This window comes from Lactuca serriola, chromosome 4 (assembly GCF_051521515.1).
Source record: "Lactuca serriola cultivar US96UC23 chromosome 4, Lser_US96UC23_V15, whole genome shotgun sequence".
Lineage (NCBI taxonomy): Eukaryota > Viridiplantae > Streptophyta > Magnoliopsida > Asterales > Asteraceae > Lactuca > Lactuca serriola.
In genome coordinates this window covers 129,860,276-129,887,858 of record NC_136411.1, presented here as the reverse complement: position 1 = coordinate 129,887,858, position 27,583 = coordinate 129,860,276, and the positions used below count along the sequence as shown (strand labels likewise).

Sequence of the window (27,583 nt, the reverse complement as noted above, 5' to 3'; positions counted from 1 at the left end):
TATAAAAGCATAAATAAGTTTTGTAAGACATTTGAAACATAAATATTATTTTAAGAAAAGATCGACTTGATGTCAATCTATAAAACAATTTGAAGGCATAAGTTTGATAAAACAGTTTAAGTACAAGAAAACATTTGTTTGAAACACAGTTGTAAATAAGTTTGAAAGGTAATGTACAAAGTAAAATGTACAGTGCAATAAGGAGTTTAAAACATATAAAATGTTTATAAAAATCATTTGAAGGAAACTGTTTGGTAAAACGGCTAATGAGTAGCCAAATCATTTGAATGCTGTATATTAATCACATGTGATTGATGTAATAACTAGCATAATTCTACTTATTAATCACATGTGATTGATATAATAACAAGCATGTTTCTACTTGTATCCCCCCCATAAAACATTTAATAACAGTTTAAAACATTAGTTAAGGGGTATGAACTCACCTGCAGTAAGTGACTGGAATTGAACGGAGTGTTATCGGAAGGAAGGACCGGGCAAGTGCTTGGTGTCAAGTGAAGACTTAGACACACACAATGATCCTAATTTACATATGAAAACATATGTATATAAATAATTAGTGATTAAAACACTAATTATACAAGTAATAACATTTAAGCGCGAGGAAAACACTTTTGGTCAAGTGCTAGGAGGCTAATGGGTTGCAACAAAGGAGTGCAATGCCCCTAATGGAAGTTTAAGGTCAAATGACCATGTTCATTGGAGTTTACGGCCCAGGGGAGTAAACTCCTAGCCGTAAACTCTCAACCAAGGCTCTAAATGGTGCTTAGAATTATCACAACTCTAGTGGGGAATTGTTTCAAGGCTATACAAGTGTTTGGGCACCATATTGACTCCTTTGGGGAGTTTACGGCCCATAGACCATATTCCCTTGGATTTTACGGCCGTAAACTCCCTTGGGAGGGTTTATATGGTGCTTTCTAACCTCTAAATTAACTAGGAACAATTCTAGGTTTTGGTACTTGGCTTTAGAAGAGTTTATGGCACATTTTGGCACCATTTTATGGAGTTTACGGCCAAAGAACCTTTTGGGCCGTAAACTCCCTCACTCTTGGGGTTCTAAGTGTTTTAACTAGTCCATAACTTATTTAGGTACATGCCCAAATTGTCTCTTGGCTTAAGGAAGGATTTAGGGTGTCATTTGACCCCTTTTTAGGTGTTTACGGCCCAAGAGTTTGTCTTGGCCGTAAACTCCTTTTTCTTTGTGATTTCCTTATGTTTGCTAGGCTATAACACCTTAGGGTACATGTCTAACATCAGGTCTAAGCCTTAGGGAAAGTTTCAAAGCATTTTGGCACTTAAAACTTGGAGTTTACGGCCTAAGAAGCTCCTTGGCCGTAAACTCCCTTCTAGTCATGGATCCTAATTGTTTTGGGGTACAAGGCATGAATTTGAGGCTTCTAGTTCGAGTTCTAAAGCTTTGAGGGTCATTTGAACCCTTAAGGACCTTAAAATGGAGTTTACTCCCCAAGAACGTTCTTGGGCGGTAAACTCCCGGATCTCACTTATTTGGCAAGTAATCTATGTTATTAAGCTTATAACAAGTAGTATAAAACAACTAGAGAAGTATACTCACAATCTGGGATAAAAACCCGAAGATCCGTGAGAGAGAATCTGGCTTTTCTCTAATTGGAATTCAACTGATGAACCAATTTGGTTCAGAATTCTATTTATAGTCCTGAGATTTTTGGCAGAAAATATTTCTATTCTCGGAATGGACTCTAATGTCCTAGAGTATTGTAATTACAGTGTTGCACAATACCTTAGTGCATCCACTCTCCTAATATTTCCTTAGGTGTAAAATCCTGAAAACTGCCAAACTTATACTCGAAATCCGAGTTTTCACTGTAACTGTTCTAATTCTATTGGCTTGATATGGTTTGTTCAGAATGGAAATTTCGGGTTGTCACACATCAAAAGGGCACTAATTCTATAACGCCCCGATTCTCAGGTATTGTTTAAATATATAAATATGAGTTATTGGGTTAGGCCCTACTCGATGAGCTGGTTGACCTACTCGTCGAGTAGCAGCGAGAAGGATCGCGAGTCAAGTGAACTACTCGACGAGTCCACTTTAGGACTCGGTGAGTAGGAGCTGGCAGATGAAGCCCTAAATCCCACGGTTGTGCACCCTATTTAAGGGAACACAAACCTTTCAGCCTCTTTGCAGTCTCTTAACAAACCCTAATTTGTGTATGTGCCTATTGTGTGTTTGAAGCCTTGGAAGAGGATTTTGGTGAGAAGAGCTTGGGAAGCAAGTGGTTGAAGCAAGGAGCTTGGGGGAAACCCGGATCTACTTCAGTTGTTATCTCTTGTGAAGGTACCAGGCTGTTATTCCCATTTCTATTTCGTTCTAGACCTACTTGGTTGGAGATTAGGGTTCTTGGTTGGATTATAAAGTCATTTTTGGAGTGTGATCCAAGATCTGAAGTTGTAACTTCAGATCTGAACTCTCTATGGATTGTAGGACCATAAAGTTCTTAGCCTTGGCAAGTTTGAGCCCCTCCCTAAGTGTGAAACCCCATTTCAAGCATAGTTTGGGCTTTATGAGTCAATGGGGCCTTGCATGAACGTAAAGTTTGCAACTTTACGTGATAATCGGGCCTAAGGAAGTTGGATCTACAATTTGGGGCCTTGCCATGGCTTAAAGACGCCTGCATGATGAAATGACTGAAGGAACTCGGAGAGTTCCAAAGCCGACTCGGCGAGTCATATAAAGACGTGCATTAAACTCGATGAATTGGACGAACTACTCGGCGAGTTTGATGAAGATTGCCATAAGACTCGACGATTTGAAGAACAACTCAGCGAGTCGGATGAGTTTTAACCGGGATATGTTTGCATGTATATCCGTCGAGTTGCAAGGAGGGAACTCGACAGATGGCCTTAAGGTTTGATCAGGATTCGAAGGAACTCGACGAGTCGCCCCGATGACTCGGCGAGTTGGAATGTGCTTTAAGGGACTCGGCGAGTTGAGGTCAACATGGACTGTTGACCTTAACTGAGGATTTTGACCTTGATCAGGGGTTGACTAGTGGGTTATGGAGTACCCTATAAGGTTAAGGACTTATAAGTATATTGAACTATGAACATAGATGGCAGAGCCTGTGTCGAGTGATCCGAGAGTTGGAGTTTACCTGCTGAGTCGACATCTACGAGGTGAGTTATCCTCGCTATATCGCTAGGGTCTACGGCACCAAGGCCGACCCTTTTAGTTGTTATTGTTATGGTATGCTACATGTGATTATGCTCTGCTTGATTGGAATCAGGGTAGACAGTATGTTATGATCCATAGGGATTGGTATGTTAGTGACCTGCTAGGTCAGTGCTCTAGACAATTCTATGATTGATGATCAGTAAGATAGATATGCTTGATGCTTGTATATGCCCGTATATGATAAGTTATGCGCACATGGTTAGTTTCTTGTTGTTTGGGTTGAGGCGGTCTTGCTTCGTGCTGAAGGCCAACATACCCTATGAGCGGTCCGGGGAGACTGTAGGCCCACGTGGCGGACCAGTCATGCCGAAGGCTCGGGATAGATCCAGATAGACTGTAGGCCTAGTAGGGCGGACCAGTCAGGACGACGGCCCAATATGCATGTTGTTTGATTGATTGATAATGATATGGTTTCTGCCAGTGTGGTATTGGTATTTTTGATGGGTTTGGGTCATAAGACATCCTATGTACTCATATAAACCCTAATGCTTGGATCTAGGTTTCTCTATTGTACATGCTTTGAATCCAAGACTATAAACTCTAATTCTAGCATATGTAAATCGATATTAACATATAATTAGGTTTAAGATATTACCTTGATTGTTATGTAGCAATAACAATCCTAATTCCTCCTTGAATTGACTTTGGAAGGCTTAGAGTCACAAGTGTCACTCCTCTAATGGCTTACAAACACCAAGAGCAAAGGGAGAAGGTATAAAGAAAGGGGAGAGAGGTAGGAATTCATCTCTAGGACTTCTTGAGAAGGCATGGCCGAATTCATGAGCCATAGGGGGTTTATATAGGTGTAAAGATTAGGGTTTCAGTCCTTATCCTTATCCAGTTACTTGCCCACCAAGCAACCACAAGATAAGCCTTGAAAAACCCATATCTCTTAGGCCTTGAACGATTTCAAGGATATCCTTATCCTTGAATTCGTCCATCCTTTAACAAGGATAACAATTGCCCTATTTTGCAACTATCACATAATTACAATTCAGCCCCTCTAGTTTAATTAATTACATTTGATCACAAAATTAATTCTTAATTAATTATTGACCAATATTAATTAAACAAATATGATTTCTCCTTTAATATATTATTCTTATAACATATTAATAAATCATAATAACCTCTCTCTCTTTATTTATTTCTCCAATCAAGTTGCTTTGGTGAAGGCAACCCAAAAGGACCATGCACCATTGGGTCAAGTACATACCAAAATAGTTATGGACTTAGACACTAATCCAACAGTCTCCCACTTGGATAAGTCTAATAACTATTATGTGTATGGCTTCAGATCCTGATCGGCAATCGTAGCTTTCCAAAGCCGCTGTCAACTCTGATCCTATCAGATATGCGTGTCCTTAGATAAGGGATCATATATTCCTCCATTCTAGATATCATATGAGATATGATTTCTAATCATTCTCTTTGTACTATATCTCGATTCCCGATTTATGATGACTGACTAATTGAACAAATCAAATTAGCCCTAACCCGGCCGAACATTTACGTTTGTCATCACTAAATCATCGAGGGGCCTAAAAGATATCGCTTTTATCCTTCTTTGGATAAAAGGAACGGATAAACTTTGATACAATGCTTGCTTGCACTCACTCACCGAATCACACACAACAATATGTTTTATAACACCAAGTTACTAGTGCGTTTACATATTATCAATGTGCAACCGATTTGCAAGATACAACTCACACATCTCGGTTTCAAGAATATAAGATGTTATCGTCTCACCAATCACTCGTGATACAATTCATGGAGTGATCCAAGTGAACGTGGGTTTGATCCAATGCTCAAATCATATTCATAAGCACTCATGAACGTTGCAGCAAACATTTGCTTATGTCTAATGCTCTTTAGACAATCCACACACCAATTCACGACAATCTTCATTCATATCTACTTCCAACATATGAATGACTGTGGCCCATTTGAATAATTCGATTATTCTTAATAAAATCAATTGTTCTGGAAGTCAAAACATGCAAAGTGAAACACAAGAATAATACTAATCCCATATGGCCTCAAACCTTTGAGTATAAATAAAACACCTTTTATTTATCACCATATCGATTACTCATTATTTGTCGTTTCGGGTAATCAACTTCTTACTTGAATTACAACACTTGTCCCATGCTCCTAGCATGCACACAATGTTTACCTATGGTTCTTACTTTGTGAAATAGATCACATTGAACACATTTCCAATCATTCTCATTTCACAACTCCAAATCCTTTTTCCATAAGTGAAAGAATATCAAATTCTTGCTACTTATAGAATATGCTAGATTCTAACGTTCTATGCAACTTATCCTTTCGTAATGTCACTGCACCAAAGTCACTAAGACTATTGCCAATGATATTACAAAGTCTTCTATCGGAGATTGTTACAAGACAATTCCTTAGATATGATGTCTCTCACTCAAAGTACATTTCTTTGAGCATCCTTTTGCATAAAAGTTTCTAATCTAGTCATAGATTTTCAATATTCAATTCCCAATATGGATACATTTCCATATTTTCCATATGAAAACTTATTCTTAATAGAATCTTATCTATTCCTAATAATGTCGATATGGTCCATCCAATATGAAAACATTTCCATATCTTCCAATACTATACTTCCAACTACTCACAAGCAACCAATCCTCGTCGAACTTTGGATTGTCCTTTGATAGTTGTTTAATCATTTTTAGTCAAAACCGATTCTACTCCTTTTTCCCTCTAAATGTGCTAGACATTTGGAAAAATTTTAGAATGGTCAAACATTATAGCATTTGCAATCGATCCTATACCCGAAGCGTATGGGGCACGACGCATAATGTTTTATTTGCTATGTTCTCAAAATTTGAATTACGAAGAGGAATGCCGTAATCATAATCGAAATTTTAAGAACACACTATGTACCTTTGACTAAATATATTAACATTCCACAACCTAAGCCTTTAGATTTGAAATGAAGCATAATATTCTCTCCCTTAATTATAGCAAAACAACTTTATAACCCTTACTACTTTGCAAGGTATAACTCTTGTTTTCTATAATTAATATTGCCAACTTTGCAATACGTGCCTTAATAATCATACAATTATAACATTTATGCTCCCACTATCATGATGATTATTATAAAACATAACACTTATGCTCCCACTAGCTTCGACATGTATTCTTAAACATCTTAACTTCCAGAAAGACAATACCTATTGAATTTCTTAAGTCCATGTTTCTAATACTTTGTGCTTTGATAATCTTTTATCAAGGCTTCTTAAACTTATACGCCTTTGTCTTCGATAGTTCATATGTGTGTCTAAACACTTAAGACTAATTGCCAAACCTCACAATTCAAATTATGGAAAGGGATACCGTAACCATAATCGAATTTGAGAATGCAATTTTTCAATCACTATCTTCTTAAATCTTTCTTTGTGAAAGCATTTTCTCACAATCATTTTCATGAAGGAGGAAATCTTATGACACTTAGATTTAAACGGTGTATGTGTTCCTATCCATGTGAATTTGTTAAAACCAAAGTTTACGACAAATTCAAACTCATATGGACCGAACTTCCTTAATCTTGATTTCTTGCCTTATGGTAGCACAGCTGCCCACCATGTCTTCCAAGTAGTTAAGCAGCTCACCCTTTCCTATCAATGTACCTTTCATTGATTAAGGTGCTTTGCGTTTTATGCGTTCAAAATGAGAACTCATAGAACTCTCATGCATAATTAACTCGATTGGATTGGCACAGTATCAAAATAATGTCATCACGATAGGTTGTAAACCTTAACTTGTGTGCTAGTGATAATCGATAAGGTTTATTTGATTTGTTCTTGAAACCTTTCAAGACCATTAAGACTCCCACTGACTCCTTGACATATAAGATTCTCTTGTCAATAACCATTTCTTGACAAACAAATATTCAAGAGTTAGTGTAGCATTTATCAAAACACTTCATAAATTGGTCCTAGTTGGTCTTTGTCTTATCCAAGACATCACAACTTACCATATTTAATGAATGTTATAAACCTTCTTAATACTTTTTCACTCAATGTCACAATCTTAACTTTAAGACTTGTTTTGGAACAAAGTATGATTGACTTTTTGATTTAACCATTTCTTCAATTCATGATTCCTCTTCTTAAGCATACAATTGTACTTAAAGGATCAACTGAAATATGGTTCTTAATCATTAAGAACTATCATAAAGCATAAAATGTACTCTCCCTTCTTCTTAGAATAGAGAAACTTTTATCTTTCTGCCTACTTGATTCTTGTTATTCGTTCTACTGTTGATTTAAACTTTTTTCAATCAATTCAGAATTACACTTAATCTTATAAGTATAATCATATTTACTAAACCTTTAGTAAATCATGAAGAATATCTTGTTACTCTTATGGTGGACTTTGATCAACACACAACTTTGTGTACTCGATCTCCTAGTCCTTCACTTGACACTTTGTCAATGAATTAGTCTAATTTCCAAATACGAAATTTCTCATTCATCGTGCATCCACGTTGCATGATTCCAAGTTTCTGTCCAATTGAAACTTGGGCGATGAGAAACTCTCCATATTTGGTAAATTCTCGACTTTTCCATAAACACCATAAATAAGAATCATATCCATTTGTTGTAGAAATATGCAAACACCAATTTTCATAACGATTTCATTGCAAGTAAATAAATAAATAAATAAGTCAAACAAAAATTTATTTTATTTATAAAAGCAGCGGAAAACATTTGTCCTTACAATGCAAAATCCATTGAAAACTATGTATTTCAAAAGAAAATTTCTAACAACTCTATCATAACTATCTAAGCTCAAAATCTAATCGTCAAGTCCATGCGATCAAGATCCATTCCTTGTGATTAGATTCATCTTGCTCTTTCACCAAGCTTCCTTTCTTTTCACCGATCCTGCAAAACATTCAAATGCAATCTTATCACATTATGTATTAAGAATCAATGAATAGGAACTTAATGGAGTTAGATAGTGGATTTTACCTGAAGCGCATCCATACTCTTTGACTCTCCCATCTTCTGGACTCTTCAGGCTCTTTGGGCAGACTTGTATCCAACGCCCTTTCTTTTGGCAGCAAACGCAGGTCGGTTCTCCTACAATGTCCTCGGAAGCATGGTTGGTTGACTTTCCCAACAAATACGCTCCATTGCTTCGCCAAATCATTTCTGATTCAGCAGCAATGAGCATATAAGTTAGGTCAATGAGGTTGTCGTCATGATCCATCATATAATACTTTCTTTTTGAACTCATTATATGATTCAGGAAGTGACTGCAAAACCCAATTTACAGCCAACTCATTCGGGAATGACGCACCCAACATTATTAACCTATCAATGTGTGATTTCATTCCTAGAACGTAGGCACACACGGGTTTACCATCTTCATGTTTCATTTCCAATAGGGCTTTAGTGATATTGAACCTTTCAATTCTTCGATCTTGTGGGTTGGGGAGAACAATAGGAGGAGGAGGAGGAAGTGAAGCATGATTTTTCGTTCCTCGATTGAATCGTGGAATATCATCTTCATGTGGAATGCTTGTTCCACGGGATTTGGGAAGACCATAGTTGTCAAACTTTGACATCTACAAAACGGGAGAAAAACAAATACAAGTTAGTTGATAGATTGAGTCCTTAGTAAATCACCCAAATGAGATACTAAGGCTAGGACCCAACACAATATTCTACAACTTGGGAGAGGGATGTCGTAACCCTAATTGAAGAATATTTGAAGGTAAGTGAATGACGATTCGCTAATTTCCACCACGAAAAACGAAAAAAAAATTTAAGTTTTAAATCTATGAAAACTCCTAGATCCTTTGAGATTCATTGAAATTTCAATGGCATGTTTAAATCTCGATATGCCCCTCTTGTTTGTGACTGGGATGCCGAGGATCACAAAGCGGGTGTGAATAACCATGCAAACTTACATGGTGCCCTCACATGTTACAGTCATCTATTCGATGTGCCGGTAAACCACACACGCTCCACCGAACTATGACAAACATTGAGTCACCCTTTGCTACCTTTGCTTAGAACCAATTAGTGTGCCGGTAAACCACACACGCTCCACTAACGTCTTCGCAAGGGCACAAAGTGTAATTTCATGGAATTGCACCAATTCACTTTTGCCTAAGTAACTAAGATTGGGAATTTTATGAAAACATTTAGTTACTTTTATACTTAATTATACTTATAACGGAAGGTTTCGTCCTATCCTACCCGTTCGGCTAACGACCCTCCACTAGCCAAGAGTGCGGTGGGTAAGAGTGGATACACATTCAATTGCCATTTTATAGACAATTTCCTTAAACACCCCTTATAGACTAGCTTTGTGAATGACGCCTACTAACGGTAAGACTGACTATTACTCATACATACATATATATACATATATATATATATATATATATATATATATATATATATATATATATATATATATATATAATGTTAGACTTTTAATGTTATATAGTATAGGGTATATTTTATACTTTCAAAATACTAGGTGGTCTAATTTAACAATTATACCTTTAATTCAATTAAATTGTAAGCCTAAACTTTTATGGATTTATTAAACATCTTTTAATTATATACCTTAATTAATTAATAAAACCATAAGGGTGTGATTTGAACTTTTTCAAAACAGTGCTAGGGTTTTAGAATTTAACTTCCTAATTAAACTTTTAATCAACTTTTAAATTCCAAAACTTGAGGGCAAGTTTTGAAACATTTCAACACATTAGGGTTTAGAATTTAAATATACATCAAAATTAAACCATTTAATCAAAATTTAAATTCCAAAACTTGAGGGCAAGTTTTGAAACCTTTTTCAAAACATTAGGGTTTCAACTATTTAAATTTCAAAACAACAAAACTTTTGGGTTCAAATTTAAACTATAAAACCTAAAGGGCAAAATATGAAACTTTTCATAACAACAAGGATCAAATAACAAATAATTCAAATTAACATTTAATCACATAATTATCCATATTTGATTTATTTAATGATTTCTTGCAAACAATTTATCAATTTACTCAAAATAATTAATCAATTATCACATAAGGAAACAATTATCTTATTAATTGATAAATATCTTCAATTAGATCAAAATAATAGTCAAATATATCATATAATCGGATTAATATTGATCTAACATGATAAGGTAACCATCCATAAGCAAAAAAAACAAGAAATCCCGGATATACCTCTGTCTGACGCACCGACTCGCCGAGTCACCCTCTGGAACTCGCCGAGTATAGCTGACTCGCCGAGTCCAAGAGTGACTCGTCGAGTCAGGTCGAAAAATGAGGCCAAAACACGTTTTTCAGTTATATCAAACATCAATACAATAGAAACCAATCAAGGCTCTAATACCACTGATGGGTTTTGGTCATAAGACATCCTATGTACTCATACAAACCCTAATGCTTGGATCTAGGCTTCTCTATTGTACATGCTTTGAATCCAAGACTATAAACCCTAATTCTAGCATATGGAAATCGATATTAACATATAATTAGGTTTAAGATATTACCTTGATTGTTATGTAGCAATAACAATCCTAATTCCTCCTTGAATTGACTTTGGAAGGCTTAGAGTCACAAGTGTCACTCCTCTAAAGGCTTACAAACACCAAGAGCAAATGGAGAAGGTATAAAGAAAGAGGAGAGAGGTAGGAATTCGTCTCTAGGACTTCTTGGGAAGGCATGGCCGAATTCATGAGCCTTAGGGGGTTTATATAGGTGTAAAGATTAGGGTTTCAGTCCTTATCCTTATCCAGTTACTCGCCCACCAAGCAACCACAAGATAAGCCTTGAAAAACCCATATCTCTTAGGCATTGAACGATTTCAAGGATATCCTTATCCTTGAATTCGTCCATCCTTTAACAAGGATAACCATTGCCCTATTTTGCAACTATCACATAATTACAATTCAGCCCCACTAGTTTAATTAATTACATTTGATCACAAAATTAATTCTTAATTAATTATTGACCAATATTAATTAAACAAATATGATTTCTCCTTTAATATATTATTCTTATAACATATTAATAAATCATAATAACCTCTCTCTCTTTATTTATTTCTCCAATCAAGTTGCTTTGGTGAAGGCAACCCAAAAGGACCATGCACCATCGGGTCAAGTACATACCAAAATAGTTATGGACTTAGACACCAATCCAATAATTTTGGGGGTAGCTCACTAAGCCCTCTGGCTTACAGTTTTCTGTTCATTGTTTCAGGTACTTTAGGAGACCGTGGGAAGGCGAAGGCGTGACCGTACCGCTCCTCATCCTTATGATCTGTTTTTGGGACACTCTGATGATAATTGATTTGGAAATGTTTGGTAAACAATTACTAGTTGATTTCCTTTGTTGATATTAAAAGTTTAAATTTGGCGTAAATTTTATGGATGTTACAAATTCAATCACCAAAATTTTCTTTTATCTCAAAATAACTTAGACGATTCTTTAACCGATGTAGATTCACCAATAAAAGAAGTTGAGTTTTTTGAAAATCCTTCTCCAACTACCTTTCTTGTGATACAATATTGTTGATGTCATAACAAATACTAAACCCTTCCCCGTATGTCTTGAAGCAAAATATATGCCTTTACAATATGAGTCTTGTGAAGAAAACATTAAACCTAGCTGTAACCCCACCTTATCCTCGAGTTATGCCCATTAATCCTACTCCCTTTAACATTGGTTAATTATAAAAATACGTAAAATAAAATTCGTTACAATTCTAAAAGTGATTCCAAAGGTGGGGAAGATCATCCTTGAGGTTCCACCACATTTACTCTTTAGAAAATCTTCAAATATGAATGAACAAGAATATGTGGGGGTGTAACGTCTTGATTTTTCAACAAAAAATTTCATTTTTATTATTCCAAAATATTAATTTACATCAGAATATTTATTTATTACATTATGCAGAAACATGACTGTGAATGTGCGTATGTACAGTTGAACCTTGCCATTTTCATGAATTACCTGAAAAAACATTTATAATAACTGGGTAAACGTTAGATTTAGTAAGTTTCTCCAATATACCATATATCAGAATACACATACATGCATACAAATAATATGTGTATCTTAGACTTACGACCTACATGCCATTTGGTCTTCAACACGAGTCTAGGTGTACTTACGGCCTACATGCCATTTCATTAACACATGTCAATGTGTACTTATGGCCTGCATTCCATTTTGTTAACACGTAGGCCTATAGGCTCCCGATCTCTTTGTCATTCCGCCATTATTCCCTAACCAATTCACAATAACTTATAAACATATCAATAATCATGCATATAGATACAAAATATTCGACTTTACAGGCACATAGAAAGCTATGCTATGGGCTCTACACTGTTGGTTCCTATATCCTAACATACACGGATATATACTAGAATACATAATATAGTGAGATGAACTCACATGGACAGTTGCTTCGAAGATTAATAGATATCCGGACGTTCCCACTGACGAGCAACAGACCTAACGAGTATTAACATATAATACTATAACTTATTAGATCTAATGGAAATTTGGCAACGTAGGCTAGACCTATCACTAATCCCAATTAATACCGACAATTCTATCAAGTAAGGATTAGCCAGGAAGGCTAGTTGGGAGGCAGGATCATTACAACATATAACTTTTCTGAAATCCAACAACCAAACTAACGTGACCATTCTAGACACATCTCTTGTAAGTAGATCAATCAATATTTTGACTTGTAATTATAAATAAATTTTATTTATAGGTCCATAATAACGACTTATGACTAAAAATATAAGTAAACTGAAATCGAAAGAGTGTAGCTTAACATATCTAGTTACTGTATTAAAACAATAGAATACATTGCAAACTCTAACAAACATTTTCATAATTTTGCAAGCACAATTGAAATTCCAGGTGAGTTACACATTTTTGTTGGCGAATTTACCGAAATCAAACATTTTAGATAAATTAGATTAATACAATATTAAGTTTGATAACAGAGAGCCGCCAAGATAATTGTTATTTCATTAATTTCTTAAAACTATTCCAAAAATGTTCAAGGAATAAATATATACAGGGAAGCAAGAAAACCTAGGAAAAATAGGAGAAAATAAGGTAAAGATAAGGACCCATATATGGTCAATAAACGATCTTCAATACTCCCTCTCAAGCTGGAGCGTGGATGTTAAGAACGTTCAGCTTGCCAAGAAGAAGATTAAGTTGAGGAGCTCTCAGTCCTTTTGTAAATAAATCAGCTATCTGCATTTTCGAAGAGATGGGAAGAACACTCACTTCCTCACTTTCAACTCTTTCACGAACGAAGTAGCAATCCATCTCTACGTGTTTGGTTCTTTCGTGGAAAACCGGGTTGTTGGCGATGTGTCTAGCGGCCTGGTTATCACAAAACAAAGGAGTTGGTCCGTCAATGGTAACATCGAGTTCTCTTAGAAGCCAACGCATCCATAAGAGTTCACTGACGGTGGATGCCATTGAGCGATATTCCGCCTCGGCAGATGAGCGCGAAACGACAAACTGTTTTTTTGTTTTCCACGAAATAGGAGCTCCCCCTAAGAGAAGGACATAACCGGTCCTAGATCGTTTAGAAAATGGGCAGCCAAGCCAATCGGAATCGCTGTATGCTGTGAGATTGTAGCCTCCACCATGAGGAAGAAGAATCCCTTGTCCAGGAGTGGCTTTAGGATACCGTAAGACATGATGAGCTGCATCAAGGTGGTTTTGTCTAGGATCTGCAACAAATTGACTTAAGACATTCACAGCATATGTGATGTCCGGACGAGTAGCTTGTAAATAGAGAAGTCGGCCAACCATTCTTCGATATTGACTGCTATCAACCTTTGATTCTTTCTCTCCTTTATCGAGCTTTAAGTTAGGATCGATAGGAAATGAGCTAGGGCGACACCCTTGAAAACCGCAATCTTCAAGAATATTCAAAGTATACTTTCTTTGACTCAAAAACATTCCCTTTGAAGTCCGTATTACCTCTATACCAAGAAAGTAACTGAGAGTCCCTAAATCTTTTATGCTGAATCGTCTATCCAAATCAACCTTTACAAAATCAATCTTCTCTTTGTCATTTCCAACAATTATGACATCATCTACATATATCAAAGCTGCAACGAAATTGTTGTTTTGTTTGTAGATGAAGAGGGAGTAATCGGCCTTGCACTGTTTAAAACCGAGATCAATGAGGGAGGCAGTGAATTTTTGGTACCAGTTGTGGGATGCCTGTTTGAGCCCATAAAGAGACTTTCTTAGTCTACAAACTCTTGTTTCGTTTTCTTTAGCAAAAACTTGTGGAATCTTCATATAGACTTCCTCATTAAGATCTCCATGTAGGAAGGCATTATTAACGTCAAGTTGGTTAATGAGCCAGTTTTTCTTGGTAGCTACGGCTAAAAGGGTCCTAACCGTTACCAACTTTGCCACTGGAGCAAATGTATCATGATAATCAACCCCTTCTTGTTGTGTAAATCCCTTTGCTACAAGCCGAGCCTTGTATCGTTCAACTTCACCATTGGGTTTGTATTTAACCTTGTACACCCATTTTGAGTCTATGGCACGCTTTCCTTTAGGCAAATTTTCAAGAGTCCAAGTTCCATTTTCTTCAAGGGCCTGGATCTCTTTTTTCATAGCATCTCTCCATTTTTCATCCTGCATGGCTTGATTAAAGTTCTTTGGTTCATCGTTGGATTCGATGGCCGCTAAGAAGCTTTTGTGAGAACTAGAAAATTATCATATGAGACAAAGTTAGAAATAGGATGTACCGTAGAGGGGTCTTGATTGGAAACGGGCCTCGAGTGGTCTATCGATAAAGGCAGGTCAACATGAAAGTCTTTGAGATGAGCCGACTGTGATTTGGTTCTTTTAGCACGTTCCTGCGCAAAAACGGTTTCCTTATTGTTTTCGAAATGAGGTGTTTGAATATTTGAGTCATGATCCAAGTCTTCTTGCACTTCATTTGTTTGACTATATTCCTGTGATGATCTATTCATTTCAATAGACCCATCATTTATTTCTTCATTGTTCTCACAGTCTGATTCGATATTTTTAATTCCAATGGGATCTTCAATCTGTTCAAATAAATCCTCATGTAGGGGATTAGGACTAACCTCCTTAAAAGGGAAGATATCTTCACAAAATTTGGTGTCTCTAGATACAATAACTTTCTTGTATTCTAGATCGTAAATCTTGTAACCCTTTGTCCCGGGTGGGTAACCCAAGAAAACTCCCGGCCTACCTCTTGTTTCGAACTTGTCTCCACCGTGGTTAGTGTTCCGGTAATAAACAAGACATCCAAAAACTCTCATGAAGTCATAGTCCGGCTTTTCTTTGTGAAGTAGCTCGAAAGGAGATTTATCATTGATTACCTTGGATGGTAACCGGTTAATGATATGAGTTGCAGTCAAGACACATTCTCCCCAGAACTGCTTAGGGAGTTTTGCCTCAAATCGTAAGGCCCTAGCCGTCTCGAGAAGGTGTCGATGCTTTCTTTCAACAACTCCGTTCTTTGAGGCGTATGGATGCAAGTAGTCTCAAGTAAAATGCCGTTTTCTTGGTAGAAAGACAACATTTCGTTCGATGTAAATTCTCCCCCATTGTCACACCTAATTCTTTTAACATCTTTGCCAAATTGCGTTTGAATCATTTTGTGAAATGACTTTAAATGACTACTTGCTTCATGCTTAAACTTTAAAAGAAACAACCAAACAGATCTACTATAATCATCTACAATGGTCAAAAAATATCGTGCCCCGGTGGAGGAAGGTGTACGATAAGCACCCCAAATATCACAATGCATTCCTTGGTTTTAGTAACACTACATGAAAAAGAAGACTTGGTATGTTTAGCCCTTGAACAGGAATCACACACATCATTTAAAATAATATTTTTAAGAAAACTAATCTTGTTAAGTTTCGTAGCGGAAGCATGTCCTAATCTTCTATGCCATGTATCATGTGTAACAGCCATAGCCTTTCTCTCACTTCTGACCATGCCCATCCGATAAAGACCCTTCTCGCGTTTACCCGCACCAATCAAGCCTCTCGTGGAAAGGTTCTGCATGACACAAAAATCAGGGAAGAATGAGACAACACATTGTAAATCGTTGGATAATTGTCCAACAGATAACAAATTGCAATTAAAATCCAGGACATAAAGCACGTCTTTGATCTTAGTACCCCCTGTGAGGGTACATTCACCTTTTCCTTTGACAGGAACCTTGATACCATTAGCGACAGTAACAGGTGATTCAAACTTGGCTTCAGTTCTGTTATAAAGACAATTCGGATTGTAAGTTATGTGTTCTGTGGCTCCTGAGTCCACCACCCACTCGTCATGATCTTCCTGTTTACCTGCGAGGTTCGCAACACGTGGTTTCTCACTCCTTTGGTTGTCATTATCTTGTTTGAAAGTCTTTAGGAACAACTCATATTGCTCCTTTGAAAGTCCCGGGATAGGACTTGAATCGTTCTCTGCATAGGCGACTTTGTTTCCATCACGCTTCACTTGGTTGCTTGGCCACCATTCAGGATACCCAATCACCTTGAAGCATCCTTCTTTGTTGTGTCCGTCTCTCCCACAAACAGTGCAGTTTTGCACCATGTCACTGTGTTTCCCATCTCTTGAACTGCTTTTGTCTCGTTTCACAACATCTCGTCTTCCATTGTTTCCTTTTCGGTTTTGGAAGGAGGCCTTGAAGGCGATGGCTTCACTCGCTGGTTTCCTGTCTGAGCAAATGGTTCTTTGTCTCTCATCCTCGGCTACCATATGATAAGCATTGCTCAAAGTAGGAATTGCTTTGGTAGCCAAGATCTGTGTTCTGATTACTATGAAGTCGCTGTCTAGTCCCATGAGGAATTCGTAGAGCCTCTCCTTCTCCTTTGCTTCGCTTAGTCGTTTCCCAATGTCACAATTGCACTTATCACAGATGCATTGGGGCGTGGGCATTACAGAACCAACTTCATCCCAAAGGCTGCGGAGTTTAGTGTAGTAGGCTGAAACAGAGGTTCCAGATTGTTGTGTTGTGGTTAGGGCAAGTTTTAACTCATAGGCTCTAGGAGCACTTTCTTTTCCAAATCTTTCCTGTAGATCGGACCAGATTTCATGAGTCGTTCCAGCATACTTCACGCTGCTTCTTATCTCCTTTTCCATGGCTGTTGTGAGCCACCCTTTTACCATGGCATCACAACGCATCCAAGGCATATAGTTAGGTGTTTCTTTGTCGGGTTTTTTGATCGTGCCATCAACAAATCCCACCTTGTTTTTGGCGAACAAGAAATTCATCATCTCTTGAGACCAATCTGTATAGTTGTGATCGTTGAGAAGATCGTTTACGTGTAGTTGTTTTGGGTAGTCCGAGGCATGAACGTAATAGGGTGAGTTCACGTTGGGACCATCTTCATCCTTGTTTCCACTGGCGCTGCCTTTTTCTCCTGTCATGATGTGGATAGAACTGATCGAGATTTGGGTTGGTGAGTTTAGAATATGATCGATGAGAACCGCTCTGATACCATATTAAGTTTGATAACAGAGAGCCGCCAAGATAATTGGTATTTCATTAATTTCTTAAAACTATTCCAAAAATGTTCAAGGAATAAATATATACAGGGAAGCAAGAAAACCTAGGAAAAATAGGAGAAAATAAGGTAAAGATAAGGACCCATATATGGTCAATAAACGATCTTCAATATACAATGCTTAAATCCCAGTCAGAAGGTGCACAACGCACACTAGTAACCATCAATAAAGTCATCAAGTTGTAATGAAAGAAGACGTAAGTGTAACTTGACATCCATTTTTAAAACAATGGAAAGAAAATATTCCTTCCCATTTTAAACAAGAAAAAACATGATTAGTCAATCTCTATTACAACCATCTTATATTTATCTTCACTCCCCATGATAAGTCATGTAGTTCATCACCATATTAAAAACAAAAATACAATTTTTTTAACAGTATTGAAACATGAGACGCGTTATAACTAGAAATTAATCCGCATACCGTTTTGTTGATAAACTCATTTCTGTTGGGCTGCCTTTCCCTTACTCTTCTCCATGTAGAAGAAACCGGCTAAAGCGACAATGGAAAAAGCAGAAAAGCAGACAGATGCAATATCAAGTGATGCATGGCGACCTGTGATTGCTTGGATCTTGAACAAATTCGTCTCTTTTTTATCATTTGTGGTCTGGCCAAAGGCAACCTCTTCATCGTGAGCATTGAAGGCATAGGCCCTCACAAAATAAGTTCCAGTAGGAATATCTCTCTCTACAGTCCATGTAAAGGAGTTGTTCGATGCGCTGTATGGCTTAGCCACAATCTTTACGAGACAAGTCTTGTCCTTTTTCATTTCGTCGACTGTTTTCCTCCATGAACGGTCCTTTTGACTGATGGGTGCATAACATAGTTTCACTTTTACGGTCTTGTAGGCCGAGTCTGTCCCAGCTTGGAATGTCCGGTTTAATCCCCATGTCACTGTAATATTTGCATCCCCTGCCTTGAGAACTGTAAAACCCAATTCAATGATATTTAATCAACAAAAAAATTTATTCATAAAAGTGGTTTTGGAAGCAATGGAAGTTGAATTGGAATATGAAGAAATCATAATATGTGTGTCATGTGTTCTTTAAGATTAAACTCAGACTTGTGGTCAAACCTTGGTCCTGTGTTGGTGAAGCAGTGACTTCAAGAGTCCTCTGAAGGGAAGAGAAAGTAACACCATAGCAAGTAGTTGCAAAGCAAGAAAGAAGAAGAGAAACAACCAGGAAACCAACAGGAGCCTCCATTGATGATGATGTGGTTTGACTTTTAAACCTCGATATATGTGACAAACTTATTGAAAGCAAGTCACTTATGTTTGTACTGATGATCGAACAGATGATAAGAAGATGTGCCAAGTCTTCGCGTTTAAGGTGCTATATATAGAGCGCAAGTTGTCTAGATATAACCAATTTTAAATCATGATAAAAAATACCCACTTTATATAATAACAAAAAAAGTCAAATACAAACCACCACTTGCCTTATAGGAGTTGTACAATTAGATTTATTTTAATATATGACAGCCGCGTTAATAGGTATTAGTTATTTTCTCTATTTCTCAGTTAGAATAACTCCTGACCATGAGCAAGAGATCTATTTCTTTTGGTTTATGGTGGCTGTTCATTGACAGATGAAGCCAAGATTAACTTATCATACAATGCACTATACTTATATACTTATATACTTATATACAATGCACTATACGTATTCTTCGAAACTTAGCTATATCCGTACATTTTTATCCATCCAGGACCTCCCATGTTGACTTTTTTGTCTTTACATATTTATCTCTAACTTAAGAAATATATATATATATATATATTACAGTTAATTAATTATTCTCAAAAGAAATATACCTAACCTGCTACTGAATCAAGACACCCTACAACAGTTTCAAATGTTTGATTATATTATGTGTAATATGGTAAGGGTTAATCCTTAAAGGTAATTTGGAAGTAGATAGTGATGTGAATGCAATCTTTCATTTAGCAGTCTAACTATATATATAGTAACTCATGGAATATCACATAATCAGATCTGTGTCCAAATAATAACTTTGGTAGATTTTCTTATGTTTTTACGACTGTTAAGTAGATGAATGTGTTACCATGTTAATTTTGACAATTAATTAGTAGGTATATATATGTCATATATTTTGTCAATTATATGTAGTGTACCTCAATGACTCATCGGCATGCACTCTATATGTTACTTAAATCAAGCAATACATTGACCGACACCTCTAAATTAAAGTTATGTTACTACATTTATTTATTACTAGCAGATTCAAGGTTCATTGTGTTATATTTGACTTTGGCGTGTAGATATTGGAAAGATTATATTGTATAGTGGGTTAATCTATTTTACATGTAAAATTAATATAGCTCTGATTGTTGCAATGATTTATGACAACAACGATAAACTTATACATGTTAGTAAGATGGCTTTCAATAATCATTTGTTTTGTTGGAACTTGAAAAGAGTCAATTGTCATTGCCATTGAGTGCATTGCCGCCTCAACAACCCTTTGTTGCTACTCCGATCACCTTGTCTCCATATCAATCGTTATTGCTGCTGACTCCTCACTGGTCACATTAGAGTGGTTTGAATTCCACGATCTCTCTACCTAGGGTAAGATTTTTTAGAACGTGTTTCTGTTTTGTTACTCTAAATTTTAATATTTCACGTCCATCCTATGATCATGAGAAAATCAAGGGTAATGGCTTAATTTTATTCAATACATAACAAGGATATATATACAAAATGTTTAAAACAAAATCCCTGAATATATAGAAGGGATATGAAATACAATAAGGAAAAGATAAGGGAAATAATATCGAGAAGATATGGTAGATATGGTTTCCTTCACTCCCCTCTCAAGTTGGAGCATGAAGGTTCCGAATGCCCAACTTGCCGAGAAGAAAACAGAAAGATTTAGTCCCAAATGGTTTTGTGAAGATGTCAACAATTTGATTCTTGGAAGCGATAAGCATAGGCTGAATTTCTTTGGATTCCACTCGTTCTCGAACAAAAAAAACAATCCATTTCCACATTTTTGGTGCTTCGTGAAAAATCGGATTGTTGGCAATATGTGTAGCGGCTTCGTTGTCACAATATAGCTGGTGGAGTTGGGCCATCTTGTGGAGCTTGAAGATCCAGTAACCATCGCAACCATATGAGTTCACTAACTATGGCAGCCATGGCATGGTATTCCACTTCAACTGAAGAACGGGAAACAATTGACTACTTTTTCGTCTTCCAAGAAACATGCGCTCCACCTAACATTATGAAGTATTCGGTTTTTGTTCTCCGATCCATCGGGCACCCCAACCAATCTGCATCATAGTAAGTCGTGAGTTTTAAATCTCCATTTGAGGGTAAAAGAATTCCTTGCACGTGTGTCGTTTTTAAGTAACATAGTATCTGAATGATGGCGTCCATATGTTGTTGTCGAGGTTCTGCAACGAATTGACTGAGAGTGTTCACTGAAAAGGTGATATCAGGTCTAGTGACTTGCAAGTGTAATAGCTTTCCAATGAGTCGTCGATATCAACTTGCATCAACAAGAGGGGTATCCTTGGTATTATCTAACCAAATATTTTACTCCATTGGAAAGTCACTTGGTCGGCATCCTTGAAGCCCACTTTCTTCTAGAAGATCTAAGGTGTACTTTTTTTGGCTCAGTACTAAAACTTCTGATGTACGCGCAACCTCTATGCCCAAGAAATATTTCAAGGGACCCAAATATTTGATGCTAAACTATACATTTAGATACTTTTTTACTTCATTGATTTTATGATCTGAGTTTCCAACACAAATAACATCATCGACATATATGAGTGCTGAGACATATACGTCATTCTTTTTATAGGTAAAATGAGAGTGACCAGCACGAGATTGTTTAAAATCAATATCCAAGAGTACCCTCATGAACTTATGATACCAGTTGCGAGAGGCTTGTATCAAGCCATTCAATGACTTTCTTAGTCTACAAACTCGTGTGTCGCCTTGTTTTTCAAATCCTTGTGGGATCTTCATGTAAACTTCTTCTTGAAGATCCCCGTGCAGGAACGCATTGTTAACATCCAACTGATGTATAGCCCATTGCCTCTTGGCGTCAACAACTAGCATACTTCGAACGGTGACAAGTTTTGCAACTGGTGCAAAGGTTTCATGAAAGTCGATGCCTTCGATTTGAGTAAAACCTTTGGCAACTAAACGTGCTTTGTATCTTTCAACCTCTTATGTGGGTTTGTATTTGACTTTATAAACCAATGTGGAGTCTACGACACGCTTCTCGGTTCACAATTGTTCAAGTATACAAGTGTCATTTTGCTCGAGGGCTTCTATTTCTTTATTAATAGACTCTATCCATTTTGGATTTTTTACTCCATGATGAAAGAGGTTAGGCTCATCATGGGAGGTGATGGCCAACAGATAAGCTTTGTGAGAGTTTGAGAATTGTTTGTAAAAAACATAGTGAGATAGAGTATGTACCATTGAGGAACTTGAGTTAGTCACGGTTTGCGAATGTTCTATAGATGGCGGTAGTTCAACTGCAAATTCTCTAGTCTTTTGGATGCTACCCGTGTTTGATTTCTTCTTCTTTCAGCATTAGGCAGATTCGTTTCATTTTTTGTTGTGACACTCGTGTCAACAGGTTGTGTTTCACTCATATTTTGAGTTTCTTCTTTAGGTTCAGTATGATATGAACCCTCAGTTTCATTTTGGTCCAAGTTGGTAGTGATCTCGTCTTCTTCCATCATCTGGTTGTTTATTGCGTTGAATTTATTTTGACTACTCATGAAATCAGTTTTCAAAAGGTCCGAGAACTCAGTGGGAAAAACAGTCTTGAATGGAAATACACTTTCTACAAAACTTACGTCTCGTGTTGTGATGATCTTCTTTTCTTTCATGTCAAAAACTCTTTACCCCTTTTGTCCATTAGGGTATCCCACGAACACCAAAGGTCTTCGTCTTACCTCGAATTTGTCTCCCCCTGTCTTCTTATCTCTTCCATATACCACAACCAAAGGTTCGCATGTGTATGAAGAAGAATGACCAAAAAGGATCTCATAAGGCGTCTTCTTGCTAATAACCTTTGATGGGAGTCTATTTATGATGTATGTAGTTGTCATTATATATTCCCCCCTAAAAACTGATAGGTAGATTGGCTTGAAATCTGAGTGCTATGACTACTTCAAGTATATGTTTATGTTTTTGTTCGCAGACCCCATTTTGTTGTGGAGTGTGTAGGTATGTAGTCTCAAGGAGAATTCCCTTTTCAGCATAAAAATTCATCCTAGCATTAGACATGAATTCTCCACCGTTGTCATTTCTAAGTCTCTTGACTTTCTTTCAAAACTGTGTTTTTCGACCATGTTTATGAAAGCCGTTAGACACGTGCTAGATTTCGATTTAAATTTGATAAGATAGATCCATAGTGCAAGACCATGGTCATCAACGATGGTCTAAAAATATCTAGCCCCATAAAGTGATGGAACTTGATAACTACCCCAAATATCACAGTGTAAAAGCATTTACAAGGTTTTATTAAACTATCGGGAAAAGGTAATCGGGTTTGTTTAGCCCTTACACAAGAATCACAAAGTTCAAAACTAACATTATTAATAGAATTGTCCAACAAATCTAAATAACGAAGTTTGTTGTTTGAAGCGTGCCCCAACCTCCTGTGCCAAGTTTCCATACTTGGTATCGCCATCATTTATGTTCTTCTATTCAATGTTGGCTTCAAGTAGTATAGACGATTACGGTTATTACTCGTGCTAATCAAGTTCCTCGTAAGTAGGTCTTGCATGATGCAAAAATCGGGCCAAAAAGTTAGAGTGCATTGAAGATCATTTTTTATTTTGCTTAAAAACAACAAGTTGCATTTGTAGGGTTCAAAGTATTCCATGGATTATGACAATGGGCCCCCTTGATGATGTGTAGGTTATTAGGCCAAAGACTTGCTTTATTCCCTATATATTGTCATGTATTATTTATAATTAGGTTTAAGAGTGAGGCAAGATGTAGTCGCCAAACATAATGAGGTTTCTTAGGTAGAATAGATTTACTTTAATCTTTTCAAATAGTGTAATTTCCTCCTGTTCTTCAATAAAATATTTTGTTCATCAATTACATCTTCACTATTGTGTTCGTTCTTATATTTCGCATTATGATCATCAAATCGTTTTTGAGGTTTGACCCAACAAGTGGGACCAGAGCGGGTCTTTGAAGATCAATTGTTTTTTGAAGTATCGGTTCTTGATTTGATGATTTTCAACACAAGTTATTGAAGATTTATGGTGTTTTGGCTTTTTGGAATCAAGATTCTTATTCAAGCTACTGTTCATGAAGACTTATGGTGTATTCTACTGTTCATCTGAGTATTTTTTTTAAATCTGATTTGTATTTTGTCCGTCTGTTCTGATTGGATCTGATCAGTTGTTTGATTCAAAATCGATATATTATATCACTTTTGATCTGGCCCAAAGTTTTTACTCATTACTGTTCATGATCCATTCTTTTAGCCCTAATATTATATCACGAGTTCTCATATGCGTCACTTGCTTTGTATATGGTTCACTCAGTTCATCCATCTGTTCATTCTCTCACGATCTATCAAGATTAACAATCAGTGCTTATATAATTATCGACTAAGGATATTAGTTGTTAACATGTCTTCATCAATTCTCATGAATCGATTTTTGTTAGTTTTAATCCAAGATCATATTTTTCATCGATTTTCTCATTCCTAATCTTACAGTCGATTTTATTTTACGATTAATTTAATTTGTGTTGAACTTGAAAATTTCTGATGATATTGTTCTATATGTGAATGAAATCGATCTTTGGAGAATCGATTTGGTGTTTGTTGAATGCAAATTTTGAAGACTTATGATGAACAGATGACGAACGGATGAACATGATTGAATCTCGATTTGGACAGTTCAACCAGAAAAGTCAAAATCAGAACCATTTGAAATCGGGATGATGTAATTGATGTGGAAGTGTTCGGTACTAGAACCATATTACTATACTATATTAATAGACATGGTCACTAATAATAGTATACTTTGTATGTTTTAAAATTTTGTAACACTATTTTTTATAGTTTGACAATTTTAGTCCATATTTTATATGTTTCAAGATTCTGCCACAATACTTTGTATAGTTTGACAATTTAGTCCCTAACATGTTGTAATTAGAGATTGACCCATGTCTTTTAATATTTGCCACTTTAAGTCCCGTTATTTTGTATGTTTCAACATTTTGCCACAATATTTTCTATAGTTTGACAATTTTAATTCCCGGTATGTTGTAATTAGAAATTGACCACATATCTATTAATATTTGTCACTTTAAGTCCATTTGACCATTTTGGCATTCTTTTTGTCCTTTTTTCATCTTACTACTTATATTTCATTACGAATTTGCCACACATGTTTTAATATTTCTCATTTTCAATCCATTTGACCAATTTTTACCTTCATTTTGTCATTTTTCCGTCCATCGATTTGTGCTTTTGTTTTGGGCTTTGTTTTGTCATATTTTTCTCATCGTCATCCTTTGTGAATAAAACAAAACACATCTCATTGCCATAAAGGTGACCCGTGGTTCACCACGGGCTCACCCACTAGTATTATATTAATAGACATGGTCACTAGTAATATTATATTTTATATGTTTTAAAATTTTGCCACAAAACTTTTTATACATATTTTATATGTTTCAAGATTTTGCCATAATACTTTGTATAATTTGACAATTTAGTCCCTAACATGTTGTAATTAGAGATTGACCCATGTCTTTTAATATTTTCCACTTTAAGTCCCATTATTTTGTATGTTTCAACATTTGCCACAATATTTTCTATAGTTTGACAATTTTAATCTCTGGTATGTTGTAATTAGAAATTGGCTACATATCATTTAATATTTGTCACTTTAAGTCACTTTGGCCTTATTTTTGTCCATTTTTTCGTCTTACTACTTATATTTCATTACGAATTTGCCACATGTGTTTTAATATTTCTCATTTTTAGTCCCTTTGACCATTTTTATCTTCATTTTGTCCATTTTCCATCTATCGATTTGTGCTTCTGTTTTGGGCTTCATTTTGTCATCTTTTTCGCATTGGCATCATTTCTGAATAAAACAAAACACATCTCATTACCAGAAAGATGACCTGTGAATAAAACAAAATGCATCTCATTGGCACAAAGGTGACTCGTGGTTCACCACAGACTCACCCACTAGTTCGGAATTACTGTTGAGTCGAAATCTATGCTCAAAATTTTTGAAATCGGTATCAGAATTTTTCAAGGAAATCGAAGTCGGAATTGCTATGTAGAATGTTCGGAATCGGAACTCAATTCTTCACTCGGAATGAACTAGTGATTAGAACTTTGTTGCCAAGCAGGTCTCACAATCAAAATTTCTTTTAGAATCGGAATCGTAAATTGGCTTTTGGAATTGGTATATCGATCAGAAAGTTTATTTGGAATCAGAACTTTAAAATTAGATTTCGGAATTGTTATGATGAATGGACTCGGAATCGGAACTCCTATTTTCAATCGGGAAAGAACCGGTTGCTCTGAACCGAAGGGTTGATCGGAATTATTTGGTGTTCGATATCGGTTTTCATGATTACGAGTCACTGTTGACATTCTTATTCGTTCAATTGGGGAAGAAGACTCCATATTTACACATTTGGTCCCCATAGATTTAACAAAGTGACAGTATTAGTCCAATTTCCTAAATTGTTACAAATTAAGGGGAAGATGATGCAGTTTTACCATTTAAGTCCCCTAACTTTTAGCAATGTGACAGTTTCAACCCAATATTATAAAATGTTTACAAATTTAAGGGCTGATAAACATATTTGGATTTTTCATGAACATATATTTTCGTGAATAATATATATGAGATCCCAACACGTCTTGGTGGTTTGGAAGGTCGTATTTTGCAATAAGATCAAATTTTTTCGACTATTTCGGATTTTAAACTTCATTGTTTATTCCATTTTGTTGAGGGGTAGCATAGTAATTGTTTATCGAATTGAAGATCATTCTCATGACCATTTGAAGGTTTTATAATCATGTTTTTGATTATAAAAAGGGGGAGAATTTGATATGGCCATTCGAAATTGGATTGTGACTTTTCAAATTTGAAGATTTTTGATGAAGTTTGTGGTAGCGATATGAAGGTAGCTTTTACAGAGAAGTTCTCATTGAACTCTTCTAAAGCTTTTACAGAGAAGTAGATTTTACAGAGAAGTTCACATCAAAATAGGATTGTGACTTTTCAAATTTGAAGATTTTTGATGATGCCTGTGGTAGCAATATGAAGGTAGCTTTTACAGAGAAGTTCTCGTTGGAATCTTCTAAAGCTTTTAAAGAGAAGTAGCTTTTATAGAGAAGTTTACATTGAACTATTCTAAAGCTTTTCAATATATCTGACTCTTAGTGATTTCTCGATCAAGTGACGTTACGAATCTTAAATTTGGTTTGTTACATGATATTTTTTGGTGGCTTATATCATTAGCTTATTTGAAGATCATTGTGACTTGGAGGGGGAGTTCTTCAAAGAAAATAAGTGATTTTGTTTCTTAATTCTGAAATGGGTTTTTATGGCGGGTTTGGTTTTCTTGAAAATCTTTGGGATTAAATTAGAAAATGAAGTTTAAAAGCATTACTTCAATGCTTTGTTTCGTATTTATATATCCTAGAACCT

The 27,583-nt window shown here is 36.1% G+C and overlaps 1 protein-coding gene across 1 annotated transcript; it reads right to left on the bottom strand.

Annotated features, from left to right (window-relative positions):
• Positions 1-18,083: 18,083 nt before the first annotated feature.
• Positions 18,084-19,200, bottom strand: LOC145102552 (high-affinity nitrate transporter 3.1-like). Its single transcript, XM_079039972.1, has 2 exons — positions 18,962-19,200; positions 18,084-18,810 (listed from the first exon to the last, which is right to left on the bottom strand). Exons 1-2 carry the CDS (start codon positions 19,089-19,091, stop codon positions 18,326-18,328), a joined length of 615 nt encoding a protein of 204 aa, XP_078896098.1. The 5' UTR covers positions 19,092-19,200; the 3' UTR covers positions 18,084-18,325.
• Positions 19,201-27,583: the final 8,383 nt, after the last annotated feature.